At 43.0% G+C, this 13,688-nt stretch overlaps 1 protein-coding gene across 1 annotated transcript in view; it reads left to right on the top strand.

Moving 5' to 3' along the window:
* Window positions 1–11,022, top strand: part of vstm5 (V-set and transmembrane domain containing 5) — a 30,539-nt gene extending 19,517 nt beyond the window's left edge. Inside the window, exons 2-4 of the mRNA XM_080197794.1 lie at window positions 3,211–3,537; window positions 4,628–4,771; window positions 10,991–11,022. Coding sequence (XP_080053920.1) covers window positions 3,211–3,537; window positions 4,628–4,771; window positions 10,991–11,022 — 503 coding nt within the window. The remainder of the gene's footprint in view (window positions 1–3,210; window positions 3,538–4,627; window positions 4,772–10,990) is intronic.
* Window positions 11,023–13,688: the final 2,666 nt, after the last annotated feature.

Consider the following 13,688-nt stretch of genomic DNA (forward strand, 5'->3'; position numbering starts at 1 on the left):
GCATTTGTTGGTCTTTTACCACTAGAAACTGAAATCTGATTGCTGAAAAGTAGATTTTGCCAATGCTACACTGCTTTTGAATGCCTTATAAATCATTTCATCACATTCATGGGTGCTGTGGTGGAGGAGCTGCCTTTGGGACTGGAAGTGGAGGTAAGTTTATTCCAATATTTGGTCTTCAATGCAACAAGCCTTCAAAATCCAGTTTCACAAAAAATAGATTGCAGGAAAAGGAATTGGAAACTTTGCTGCCTTGTGGGACAGTTTTGGGTATTCTGAAGCAACCTTCAGCCTAAAGTCAGTCAGATAGTTGTAAGAAAAATCCAGCTTTAAAGCACTGTCACAGGAGAGTTCCACAGCTGTCTTGCTGTCTCAAGGTCAGGCTTGTGAGGATGTCATCATCAAGGCTCGCAAAGGGATTTTATATCCAGTTGAACTAGATGTCGGGAATAGGGAAGTTCTCGCATAGCTGTGTTCCCAAACTTTGCAGGGGCTCTTTGATATTGTGTTCCAGACTGTTAGGAAGCTGGATTTCAGCCGTGGTCAAAAAATCTGACAGATTCGCAAACTGCTCATAATTTGGCTTATCAAGTCATTTGGCCCAAGTCTCTATTTTCCTTATCATTGCTTCTGTTTTGTCCTGTGTATGAGAAACTATCACTGATTCTGCAATAAAATCATTGCTTAAGGTTATCTGCAGATTGGGAATCGCTGTTTGACTGCCCGGGGTTGATAATTGTGCACAGATTGATGCTGAACTCTTTTAGGTCCTCTCTACATCATTTGCAAACTCTGAACAATGATGAGTAAGTTTAGTTTCTGTTGGAGGTGGAATTTGGTGATCAGGGCTCTTGGGAATTGTGGCTGCTGTGGCCAGTTCTGGACCTGCTTTCAGCTCATTCTCATTTGACCTTTCAACCTGATTTTCCCATTCAATCCACGCCGCTAAGGAACCGAGCAAAGGGTCCACGCTGAGCTTCATCTGTATTTATTTGAGGTGACTTCCTCCAGCTGAAAGTTGAAAACAATCTGTCATTTAACACAACATTTCTGTCCCCTCGGTGGTCTCCACTACTGTCAACACCTCATACCCATATACAATCTCCACATTTGATCAGAAGAATGATCAGCAGTGCTGACAAAGTTGACCTCTGTTAACTCGACACTTACCTCTTTGTGCGCGTTGGAGGTAACAGATGGAAGTCTATCTGCCTCTGGGATTTGGTGGCCATTGATGCATCTTCAACTATGTTTGTTTCTTTATTATTGAGAGCTTTTCAGCTCTTCTATTCCCCAATTGTATTGCCAATTTCTGAACAATTCCTTTGGTCAGGTCAAATCCCTTTGTTGTTATATCCTCAGTGCTGTGTAAGATCCCACTGGCAGCGCAACTCAAATCACATAACTGGTCAAAGGCAAATTATTGCAAATGCTGGAATCTGAAACATAAACTGAAAATGCTGAAAAATCTCAGCAGGTCTGACAGCATCTGTGGAGAGAATATAGAGCCAATGTTTTGAGTCTGGATTGCCCTTTGTCAGTGCACTGGTTGTCTGACACTGCTGTGAAATTCTGCACACACTCCATCCATTTATCATTCATCCCTGTTGAATCAGATAGTCTGCTCGTGTCCTTTAGACTCGAAGAGAGCAGCCAGAGCAACCACCTCCATGTGTGAGAACACAAGAGCAGGGCTGTGTGGCTTCTCTTGCAGAAACAGGTAAGGTACATGGATAAGCAACGTCCTGAGATCTGGGGACAATGGCACTGCAGCACTTGTCAAAGTCAAGCTCATTCTGATCTCTTTTGTAATACTTATCATGTTTCTCATGTCTGCAGGAGAAAACCTTTCTATCTGCCCTGCTTAACTTCAGCGACTGATCTTTGAAACTTTGAAAAAAGTGTTTATCTATATGAGGTACACCTAATTGTATTTTTTCCCCATGAACCACCTGCAGTGGTTCCACAGGTTGAGAACCACTGCCCTAGGATATTGAGGTCCCATTGGTTCTGTCCCAATTATCTTGCAGCCTCATTTTACAAATACACAGATTTATGTGCATTTTATGCTTAGGTTAATTCTAATCCGGTCAGCATGAGTGTAAATTGATATTGGCAAGAAAGGCATTGGGCACAATTTTAGCTCTAAGCTCCAGGTTGTTCCAAATGAGATGTTACAGGTCTGAAACTACAACTGTATTTTTAACTCAGAAGTGGTTTTAATCAAGGTACTTACTGGGTGTGACAACTCCCTCTCTTGTTGCAGAGAAATGTCACAGCCTGTGCTCGGCACCTGCCCACCAGTGTGACTTAGAATGGGGACCCAAGACATCCCCTTAGCACTGATTGTACTATCACCCTGCTGGGGTCAGCCAGGAGCCAGAGAGCTGCCTTCCCAACACCATGAGGAAGAAACTTGTTGCTAAAGCCATAAAGACCATGGCTGGAGGTGCCCATGGATTCAGCAGCATACTTGCTTCAGTGCAGGACGCACTGTATTGTCCTAACCAGCTCAGAAGAAGAAATGACAGTCATGAGGGAGAAATCCAGTGCTGGGATTCCACAAGTCTTTTGACTCACAAGTTAAGAATAGAAGATTCTGCTTGAGATCAATAACATTTTGATACACCTTACTGTTGGCAATGGGGATGACAGAATTAATATGACACTCCAGTCGTGTTGACATGATTTCAACAGCAAGTGAGATATAATTAACTTCATAATAAATTGCAATGTTTGTACCTTCAAAAAAATAAGTAGGAGGAGATGATGGCATTGTGGTGCTGTCACTGCACTAGTCACCTAAAGGCCAGGCTAGGCACAGGCTCATGTCCTCAGATCAAGAGTTCAAACTGAAAGCTAGTCTCAGTAATAGTGACCACAAAACTATCAACTGTCACAAAAGCTCATCTGGTTCACTGATATCCTTTAGAGAAGGCAATCTACTGTCCTTACCTTGTCTGGCCCTACAGCAATATGATTGACTCTACTTCTGAATTGACCTAGCAAGCCACTCAATTAAAGGGCAATTAGGGAGGAACAACAAATGTCAACCCCGCCAGTGCCACCTACGACCCATAAGAAAAGCATTTTGACAATTGCTCGTACATTTCTCATTATATAACTAAGACACTCAAGTGTCTTGAAAGGCACACAAGTAGAAGGTACATTTATAAATGTAACAAACATATCGATTCTGTCGTTCTGCAGCTAATGGAATTATGATACTAATACCTCATCATGTTGTCAGTGCCACAGTGGATGAAAATGCTATTCTATCAGTGGAATACAGATGCAATGGAGTGCCGACTATTGGATGGAAACAGCTGTCAGCATGGGGAATGAAGGACATTATTACCTGGGAACCAGACAATTATCAAAACATTTCGGAGAGCTATGAAAACCGGATTCAGGAGTTCCGAAATGGGTCCATTCAGCTTTCAAATGTTCAGTTATATGATGCTGGTTTCTATGTAGTGACAGTGACAGATAAAGTAGGAAGCAGCAAGGATGGCGTTATAGTACTGAATATAAATGGTAAGTTACAATTAACATTTCACCTCTGCTTCTTTTCCTTTTGCCTAATCTGGTTACATTTTATGATTTTCTTTTCTTGCTTGAAACAGAAACATTAGCTACGATTTTAACTGCCCGCTCCCCAACAATGGGCAGAAACCAGGCAGAAGGATAAATAAACAATGGTAGTGACTTATCTAAACCAATCCAGCTTGATTCCTCCACACGAGCCATATTAACCTGCTGATTGAAATGGTGAGCAGGAATCTGCAGGAAGGAAGTCGTGTCCTGTCTTCAGTACGCACAGCAGTCCCAATGATATCACCAGGACCCGGTCTGCTTCCTCTAGCTCAGGACTGAGTCGTGAGTGGGGACAGTAACAGTCTCCCCCATCATGCAAAATGTGCTGGAAACCCAATCCTGGCCACAAGAAAATCCAAAAGATAGAGTTTAATTTTATTCTCAAGTTCCCTGGACCAGAAACACTCTTCTAGGATTCACAGGGGAGCTATCGACCAGCCACAAGTCATAAAAGACATAGAAGGGGAAGAGTTTCTGCAATGTTCTCAGGGGATTTTCTTGATCTGTACTTTTCTGGTTGAAGGAAGAAGGATGATATCTGCTAAATATGGTTCTGATAAATGAGGAGGGGGTCAAGTGGATCAAGTGTCAGTCGGGCAACATTTAGGCAATAGTGATCATAAAAACCTACGGTTAAATTAACCATGTAAAGGGGCAGGAAGCAATCTAGAATAAAAATACTTAATTAGAGATGGTCTGATTTCAGTGGACTGAAGGTAAATCTGTCTTGAGTAAACGGGAATCAAAAATTGGCAGGCAAAACTGTACTTGAACAATAGGCTGTCTTTAAAGAAACGATGGTTTGAGTACAGTCAAGATATGTTCCCACAACAGGGAAAAGGAGGACAATCACAGTTCAAAGCTTCCTGGATGTTGCAAGAGATTGAATACATGAACGTTGTATTGCATTTTCTTATTAAAAAAATTAAAATCAAAAATCTAATTATAAAAATATAGCACGCACACAATACTGGTTTAAAGATTTGTCCTGGCTGAGTTTTCATTTATTTTAACAATTGTATTTCAACAGAACCAGTTGATAAGGACTTGAATTTTGTAGTTGTTGCTGCTATAGTTCTTCTCACGTTATCTCTTATCCTGATGTTCTTCCTATGGATCTGCAATCGCAGTGTGGAACTGTGCAGAATGAAGAGGAAAGCACAAAGTGTAAATGGTAATCTCATTGTGGTAAATGTGATTTGATAGAATTTAACATGGAAATTATTATTTTGTGCACTTCATATTTACTGCATAGAACAATAATAATCCAGGGGTTTTAAATACCATATCTGCTAAATGTGCATTAATTTATAATGAGTCTGGAGTACTTCCTGTCCATTTTCCTAAAATTCTTCCTGGGAATGAACCAGGAGTTAATGGTTTTTTATCACTTATTGAGAGTTAATTAACAGCAAAAGGAAAGAGTTGTTCATGCTTGCCTTTCAGCCCAGCTAACGTTCATGAAATTGGTTATAAAGATGACACTAAAATAGCTCACAGGTTGGTTGAATTTTGAACAGAGAGAGAGCTATTTTAAAATGTCACTCAGCTTACAGCAAAACACAGATGGTGTCATTGACTGTTATTGAATATACTGAAGGAACAGCAGAGGGGGTTTACAAACAGTTAAGACATAGGAGCAGGACCACGAGGCAGGGTGTCCATCTCATGCTAACAATTAATTCGTAGAAAGATTATTTCTCACCAAGGAAGTCATGGATAAACTGTGTTGCTTTGTCCAAAAATGGAGCAGCATTTGCACTGCATCATCAGTAGTGCCAAACCTCGAGCCTTTTTGCAGACAATGCTGGAAACTTGTCAGTCTCTGCTTCATCATTGCATTCACAGATGCCCTGTTTAGTCATGCAGGCGAATATATAACACCAGCATGGAGCATCAGAAGTAGCAGACAGATTTTTTTGAATTGTCTAACAATTGTGAGCATCATAAAATCCCTAGAGAGCAGAATGAGTCTGTTTGGCCTATCAAATCTGAACTATTTTCTGACACAGCATCCCACCCAGGCCCTCTTCCCATAACCCCATATATTTGCCCCTCAATTCCCCCTAACCTACACATCTTGAGAGACCAAGGGGCAATTTAGCATGGCCAATTCACCTAACCTACACATCTTTGGACTGTGGGAGGGAACTGAAGCACCTGGAGGAAACCCTGCAGACACAGGTAGAACATGTAAACTCCACACAGACAGTGAGCCTAGACCAGGATTGAACGCAGATCCCTGAGAGGCAGTAGTGCTAACTAGTGTGCCACCATGCCACCATCATCGTTGGATGCCCTGACAAAACTTTCTGCCTTTATCTCTGTTGTCTTTCCTGCTCAAAATCAGTTCAGGGTATTGAATTCTCGTTGCACTATCCTACCCAATAGTTTACTAATTGTTTGCATTGCAGGGAGACATTTGATACATCTGTTCATCCACCTGATTCAGCAGGGTGATGTTAGGCCTCCAGTAGCAGTTAGCCCCTCTTCAGTTGCTACTAGCTCACAACCAAATGGCTAAAATCCTCCAGAGAATGAATCTCTTGGCTGATGCATCCTTGACTAATGATGAAGCTGACTACAAACCCAGAACAAAAAAGACCATGTGATAAATCTGTACACACAATTAGGTATGTTTTAGTAGGCCAATAGTCTGCTGAGACACAGTACATAATTATAATTATGTGGACAAAATAATATTTTTCTCGTTTAATTTGTACATCACCTATTACCCTGTGCTCCCAGACCTACATTGAATTCCGGTCCAGCAATGTTTCAACTTTAAAATTCTCATCATAATTTTCAAATACCTCCACGGCTTCTTCACTGTTTATTTATGTAACTTCTGCCTGCTCTACAACTCTGCATGATTTCTGCATGTCTCCAATTCTAACATCTTCTGCATGCCCAGTTTAAATCACTTCACAATTTTGCTATCCTTTAGTCATCCAAGGCTCTGAATTCTCTTCCTAAACTTCTCTGCCTCTCTATGCAGTTGGAGCACATTCTGGGGAAGGTGGGACCTGTACAGACAGGACGGTTTGCACTTGAACCAGAGGGGCAGCAATATCCTGGAGGGAACTTTGCTAGAGCTCTTCGGTGGGGGGGCGTGGTTTAAACTAATTTGTCGAGGGATGGGAAAATGAGCTGTAGTCCAAAAGCCAGTGTTGAGGGTCGTGAAGTACTGAGGAAGGTATCAAGGTCGCAGGAGTGTACAGACAGACAGGATGGTGGGTTGAAGTGTATCTATTTCAATGCAAGGAGCATCAGGAATACGGTAGGTGAACTTGGAGTGTGGATTGGTACTTGGGACTACGATGTTGTGGTCATTATGGAGACATAGTTAGAACAGGGACAGGAATGGCTGTTGGCAGTTCCGGGGTAAAGACGTTTCAGTAAGAGTAGGGAAGGCGGTAAAAAAGGTGGAGGAGTAGCATTGTTAATCAAAAATAGTTTAACGGCTGATGAAAGGCACTTTGAGGGTGATCTGCCTACTGAGGTAATATGGGCTGAAGTTAGAAATAGGTAAGGATTGGTCACATTGTTAGGAGTTTTCTATAGGCTTCCAAATAGTAATAGAGATATGGAGGAGAAAATGGAAAAGCAGATTATGGATAGGTGTGGAAGTCACAGGGTAGTTATCATGGGTGACTTTAACTTTCCAAATCTTGATTGGAATCTTTATAGGTCGAATAGTTTTTGTACAGTGTGTGCAGGAGGGTTTCCTGACACAATATGTGAATAAGCCAACAAGAGGCGGTGCCACATTGGATTTGGTACTGGGAAATGAACCAGGCCAAGTGTTAGGTTTGTTTGTGGGAGAGCACTTTGGAAATAGTGGCCGCAATTCGGTGTCCTTCATTATTGCAATGGAAAGGAATAGGGTCACACGGCAGAGCAAGGTTTATAACTGGGGCAGAGGTAATTATGATGTGATTAGATTAGAATTAGGGAGCATAAGATGGGAACAGAAACTCTCAGGTATGGGCAGAAATGAAAAGTAGAGCTTTTTCAAGGGACAAATACTGCGTGTCCTTGATAGGTATGTCCCTGGCAGGCAGGGAGAAATGGCCGAGTGAGGGAACCACGGTTCACAAAGGAGGTTGAATGTCTTGTCAAGAGGAAAAAGTATATAAAGTATATAAAGTATGAGAAAACAATGTTCAGTTGGGTCACTTGAGACAAGATAGCTAGGAATGAGTTAAAGGAAGGGCTTAGGAGAGCTAGGAGGGGGCATGAGACTGGAGGCCAGTTACCAGCGGTGCACCACATTGATCAGTGCTAGGTCCTCTGCTATTTGTGATTTTTATTAATGCCTTGGAAGAGGGGGCTGAAGGATGGGTTAGTAAATTTGCTGATGACACAAAGATTGATGGAGCAATGGATGAGGTAGAGGGCTCTTGTAGGTTGCAAAGAGATATTGATATGATGCAAAGCTGGGCCAAAAAGTGGCAGATGGAGTTTAACCCATAAGTGCAAGGTGATTCATTCTGGTAGGACAAATTTGAATGCGGATTAGAGTCAACGACAGGGTTCTGAGCAATGTGGAGTAACAGAGAGATCTTGGGGTTCATATCCACAGATCTCTAAAGGTTGCCACTCAAGTGAATAGAGCCGTGAAGAAGGTTTATTAACAGGGGGTATGAGTTTAAGAGCCGTGGGGTTATGCTGCAACTATACCAGACATTGGTGAGACCACATTTGGAATATTGTGTGCAGTTCTGGTCACCTCACTATAAGAAGGATGTGGAAGTATTGGAGAGAGTGCAGAGGAGATTTACCAGGATGTTGCCTGGTTTGGAGGGTAGGTCTTATGAGGAAAGGTTGAGGGAGCTGGGGCTTTTCCCTTTGGAGCTGAAGAGGGTGAGAGGCGACTTAATAGAGGTTTATAAGATGATGAGGGGGATAGATAGAGTGGACGTGATGAGACTATTTCCTCGGGTGGATGTAGCTGTTACTAGGGGGCATAACTATAAGGTTCATGGTGGGAGATATAGGAGGGATGTCTGAGGTAGATTCTTTACTCGGAGAGTGGTTGGGATGTGGAATGCACTGCCTGCTGTGATAGTGGAGTTGGACACTTTAGGAACTTTCAAGCGGTTATTGGATAGGCACATGGTGCACACCAGAATGATAGGGAGTGGGATAGCTTGATCTTAGGTTTGCACATGGCTTGGCACAACATCGAGGGCCGAAGGGCCTGTACTGTGCTGTACTGTTCTATGTTCTATGTTTTATCTCTTTATTCTCTTCTAAAACTTACTTCCTTGACCAAACATTTGGTCATTATCTCTAATATCTTATGGAGTTCAGTGTCAATGCTTGTTTAATACCTTCGTGCAAAGTGTATTGGGATATTTAAGGTGGGATAAAAATGTGAGTTGTTGTTATGGTCTTAGCCCACATTGTGAAGCTGCAACACTGGTTGAGATGCATGATTGATGAGTATCAGCAATTGTGTACGTAGAACATAGAACATAGAAAAACTAAAGTGCAAGCAGGCCCTTCAGCCCACAAGTTGCACTGAACATGTCCCTACTTACTAGACTTACCTATAACCCTCTATCTTACTAAGTCCCATGTACTTATTCAAAAGTCTCTTAAAAGACCCTATCGAATCCACCTCCACCACCACTGCCGGCAGCTGATTCCATGCACCCACCGCCCTCTGACCCTCTGTACATGACCCCATTGTCCCCATTTCTTTCTTTCTCTGAGTCACAAAAATATTTTTTTTCAATACAAGGGGTTATCCCAGCTTTTAGGATTTCTATTTATTCTTTGTAGTTTTTCCCAAGTTAAGTCATAGAATCATAGAACCCCTATAGTTCAGAAAGAGGCCATTTGGCCCATCAAGCCTGCACTGACAACATCCCCATCCAGGCCCTATCTCAATAACCCCACGTATTTATCCTGCTGGCCCCCTGACACTAAGGGATATTTAGCACGACCAATCAACCTGACCTGCAAATCTTTATACTGTGAGAGGAAACCGGAGCACCCGGAAAAAACCCATGCAGACACAGGGAGAATGTTCAAACTCCACACAGACTGTCACCCAAGGCTGGAATTGCAACCAGGTCCCTGGCGCCATGGGGCACTAGTGCTAACTACTGTGCCACTGTGCTGCCCCAAATTCAGTCAACAATAGGAATTCTAGGTATACACCTTGACAAGACAACATCATCAGTTGCTGTTCCTGGTATTATATTAGCATTCCATAGCTCTAAAGCAGTATTCATCATCAAAGCATGTTACCAAGGATCAAAATACACCTCCATTAGTATCATTTGTTTTCAAACCTATTCTGTGCTTAGAAACAGAATCTAACCAAAATGTTCCATAATTTTAAATCTGAAAAAATTGTACACTGTTATTGTTACTGTTATTTTCTTTTATCTCCTAAAACTGCTTGAAATGGGTCTTTGAAAGCTGTAGCTGATAAAGAACAGTATGTTCTAACAGGCCACCGTGTCTTGATCAGTGGCATTACAAGTATGGTTCATTGGTCAATTTGTGTCACCAGGGGAAGTTTTACACTAAATGTTGTTGTCAGACTGACATGTTTGAATAGTCATGTGCAAAGTACGGTAGTAAATGCTGACTTAGAAACTTAATGAAGCATATTGAATTATCACATATCAGATTAGGCGCCAATTTAGTTCCATAGGTTAGAAACTCAGAAGCAACATAATTTAAATCTGAAATAAAAACTGAAAATACTAGAAATGCTGAACAGAATTGACAGTCTGTGGAGCGAGAAACAAAGTTAAAGGCATGATAATGTTTTAGGTATGATTGGCTGACCGTCTTGCAGTACAAGCCCACCCCCTCTTTAATTGGAAAATGTTAAAGGTACAGCATCATCAAATGAGGGATGCCTAGCAATGGGACCTTCCATGTCTCACTGAAAACTAGCACTGTGGTATGAACAGAAACCACCCCTGACAGCATTGCTGCGTGACTTTTAAAAACACTCAGAAACAATGTCTTTTAAGATTGGTGTTTAACACTGCTGGCTCACAGTGCCAGGGACCCAGGTTCGATTCTTGGCTTGGGTCACTGTCTGTGTGGAGTCTGCACGTTCTCCCTGTGTCTGTGTGAGTTTCCTCCGGGTGCTCTGGTTTCCTCCCACAGTCCAAAAGAAGTGCCGGTTAGGTGCATTGGCCGTGTGAAATTCTCCCTCTGTGAACCCAAATAGGTGCCAGAATGTGGCGCCTAGGGGATTTTTGCAATAACTTCATTGCTTGTGACAGGAATAAAATGAACTTTATACTCACTTGTAGCATAAAAAGTTATTTCTTTGTCATACAGATGTACATTCATGCTAACAGTTTACCTTTATTGAATATGATTTTCTTATATGTTCTGTTTTTCTCTCATAACGAAGCTTCTACAGATATGGAACTAGCATCACTTTAATGTTACATGACACATTCCAGCTTGTCTGTTTGAACAAGACTCTGGGACAATCTGAAAATAGAAGGAACTTGAAGGAAAATCTAACATTAAGAGACTTTAACAGTTGAAAGGAACATATTTATTATATTATATATAGTATGTGTATTACTTCAAGCAACATTACAGCTGAAATGACAAGAGGAAACAATCAGTATGCAAAATAATTAAACATCTCAGCAGTTTCCTCAGATATTCATTCTTGCAACTAATCTCATGTCTGTGTACTTTGAATGCATTCTGAACAATACAGTTCAGACATACAGTGCTTACTTTATATTGTGGATTATACAACACCAAAAGTATATTCTTGCATAAGATCAATTTAGAAAATTAAAGCAATATGTTTAAATAAATTCGAATGAATGTATTCTCTCTTGAGTTGTTTGTTTAAACATAAATCGTTAATTTTTTAAAATGTTGAGAGGGATTTTGAGTCCGTGCTAGCATGCGTGGGATCGACGACGTGGGAATGACATCCAGAGAACATCGGAAAACGTGAAACTCAGAGGCGGAATCCCAACTTTGGATTTTCAACTAACTCCACTTGCTGGTGGGATAATTTCAGAAACACTGCGGGAGCCTCGGGACCTCATTTTTAACATTAACATGTCATTAGTGAGCACACAATCTGGAACTTCCCTCTTGATAAATATTCATTGGTCGCCGGCTTGGCAAGTTTATATAAATGTGAAACTGATGGAATCACCTCTAACGGGGAATGTCCAAGGTAAGCGTTCAGGCAGCCATTACCCTCCTAGGTGTTAAGCTCAGAGGGCTTGGGAGACCCAGATAAGGTCAACTGGGGGCCGGGGTGGGGTTCAGTCTCGCAATCTCAGGTGAGGGGTTGCTTGCTGGCCTTACCTTTCATTCATGTTGGGCAGATCTTTCTGTAAGGAGGTCTGGTGGCTAGCGTGCGGGCAGTGCCTCCCATACCCTGCCTGCTCAGCATGTCTCCAAACAGCTGCATAGGGAGCACTCTGTGGAGATGCCAGTGCTGGACTGGGATTAACAAGGCTCTCAACACCAGGTTAAAATCCAACAGGTTTATTTGATAGTAAATGCCATAAGCTTTCAGAATCAGGTGAGTGGAGAGTTCTGATCAGAAACAGGGCATATAAGGGTGTGCCTTTATATGGTTCTCAAGTCTTCATACGATTTGGGTATTCCTGTCTGCCACAAGAGGCAGCCCACTCTCTCACCCTTCCTTCCCTGACTAGTCAATTGTACCAATTAAATTAGTAGAGCTGTACCTGAGTGCCACTGACCCTTTAGGGCAGCGCAAGAGTTTTCAGGCTAATTTCCTGGCAGGGTGAAGCCATGATTACCTGGCTGGAGTGCACTTTTAGGCCTTTTGCTTATGTTAATCAGGTTAAGCCCAACATGGGATTAATATCTTTTTCCTGTCAGCTTGGATCTTGTTTGTCTCCCTTGTGGGGGCCATGAATTGGATTCAATTTGCATTTGAATTTGTTTTTGGAACAAGCAAGGAGATGAATTCGGGTCTGCCTACCCACCCGGCCCCTCTCCTCCACCCATTCTGCACACATTGGCCTTGCAGCTTTAAGTATGGAGGTGTACATTGGAGCACTGAAATCCAATGCTCATACAAGCGTTAGCCTTACACAACACTGATGTGAACCCCTCTGCAAGATGTGATAGGTGTCTATTGTCACACCCTGCTCAAGATCAGGGAAGGGGCTGTCTTTGAGGAAATGCATGTCCCATGCATCCATTCAACAATACATCCACCCAAATACTGGAGGCGTGAGTGAGGGAGGAGATCATACGGGGGGGGAGAGCTGGCAGGGAGGCGGGGGAGAGTGCTGGAGGGAAGGGGGAGTGTGGGGGGGAGGGGGTGAGTGGGGGAGGAGGAGGGAGACCGGCAGGGAGAATGGGTGGGGAAGGGCGGGGGGGGGGCTAAATCAGAGGGGAGGGGGCAGTGCATTAGGGAGGGGGGAAAACCGGGGTGGGAGGGCGCGGGTTAGGCATTACTGAGACTTGTGATGGTACACACGCTTCAGCCAGATGGAGTTGAGCTGGTTTTCCTACTCATAGCGATCGAGCAGCAGGAGTGATGCCAAATTGTTGCTGCATGTGGCAAGGACCAGTGCTCTGCAGGTGAGGGTTAGGCTGGGTCCGTAGCTGTTCTGGAAAAAACACCAGAAATAGTAGAGTCTTTTGGGAGACACTAATGGCAAAGGTCAGACATCCTACCTGCAGATGTTGGAGTTGCAGTGCTGGAAAAGACTGAGTCTATACTTGGGGGGGAAACGATGAACCAGCTTCTCCAGTTCCTGCTCCACATGGACTGAGAGGACACCCACTGCCTGTGGCCCTTAGGTTACCGCTGCTCTGAACTTCTTTGCAAGTGGCTCATTTCAGGCAGCCCGGTGACCTGTGTGTGGCATCTCCCAGTCAGCCATATGCAAATACATAATGGAAGTAACAGATGCTCTATTTGCAAGTGCCCACAAGTACATCAACTTGAATCAAGACCAGGTGAGCCAGGATGCCAGGGCCATGGGTTTTTGCCCGCTTAGCTGACATGCCCCAGGTGCAGGATGTGCCATGCGGTCTCCTTGACATCATTCGGCACCACTCCTGAACTGCAAAGGATACCACTGCCT

Source organism: Carcharhinus amblyrhynchos, chromosome 10 (genome assembly GCF_965287045.1).
Source record: "Carcharhinus amblyrhynchos chromosome 10, sCarAmb.v2.hapA, whole genome shotgun sequence".
Classification (NCBI taxonomy): Eukaryota; Metazoa; Chordata; class Chondrichthyes; order Carcharhiniformes; family Carcharhinidae; genus Carcharhinus; species Carcharhinus amblyrhynchos.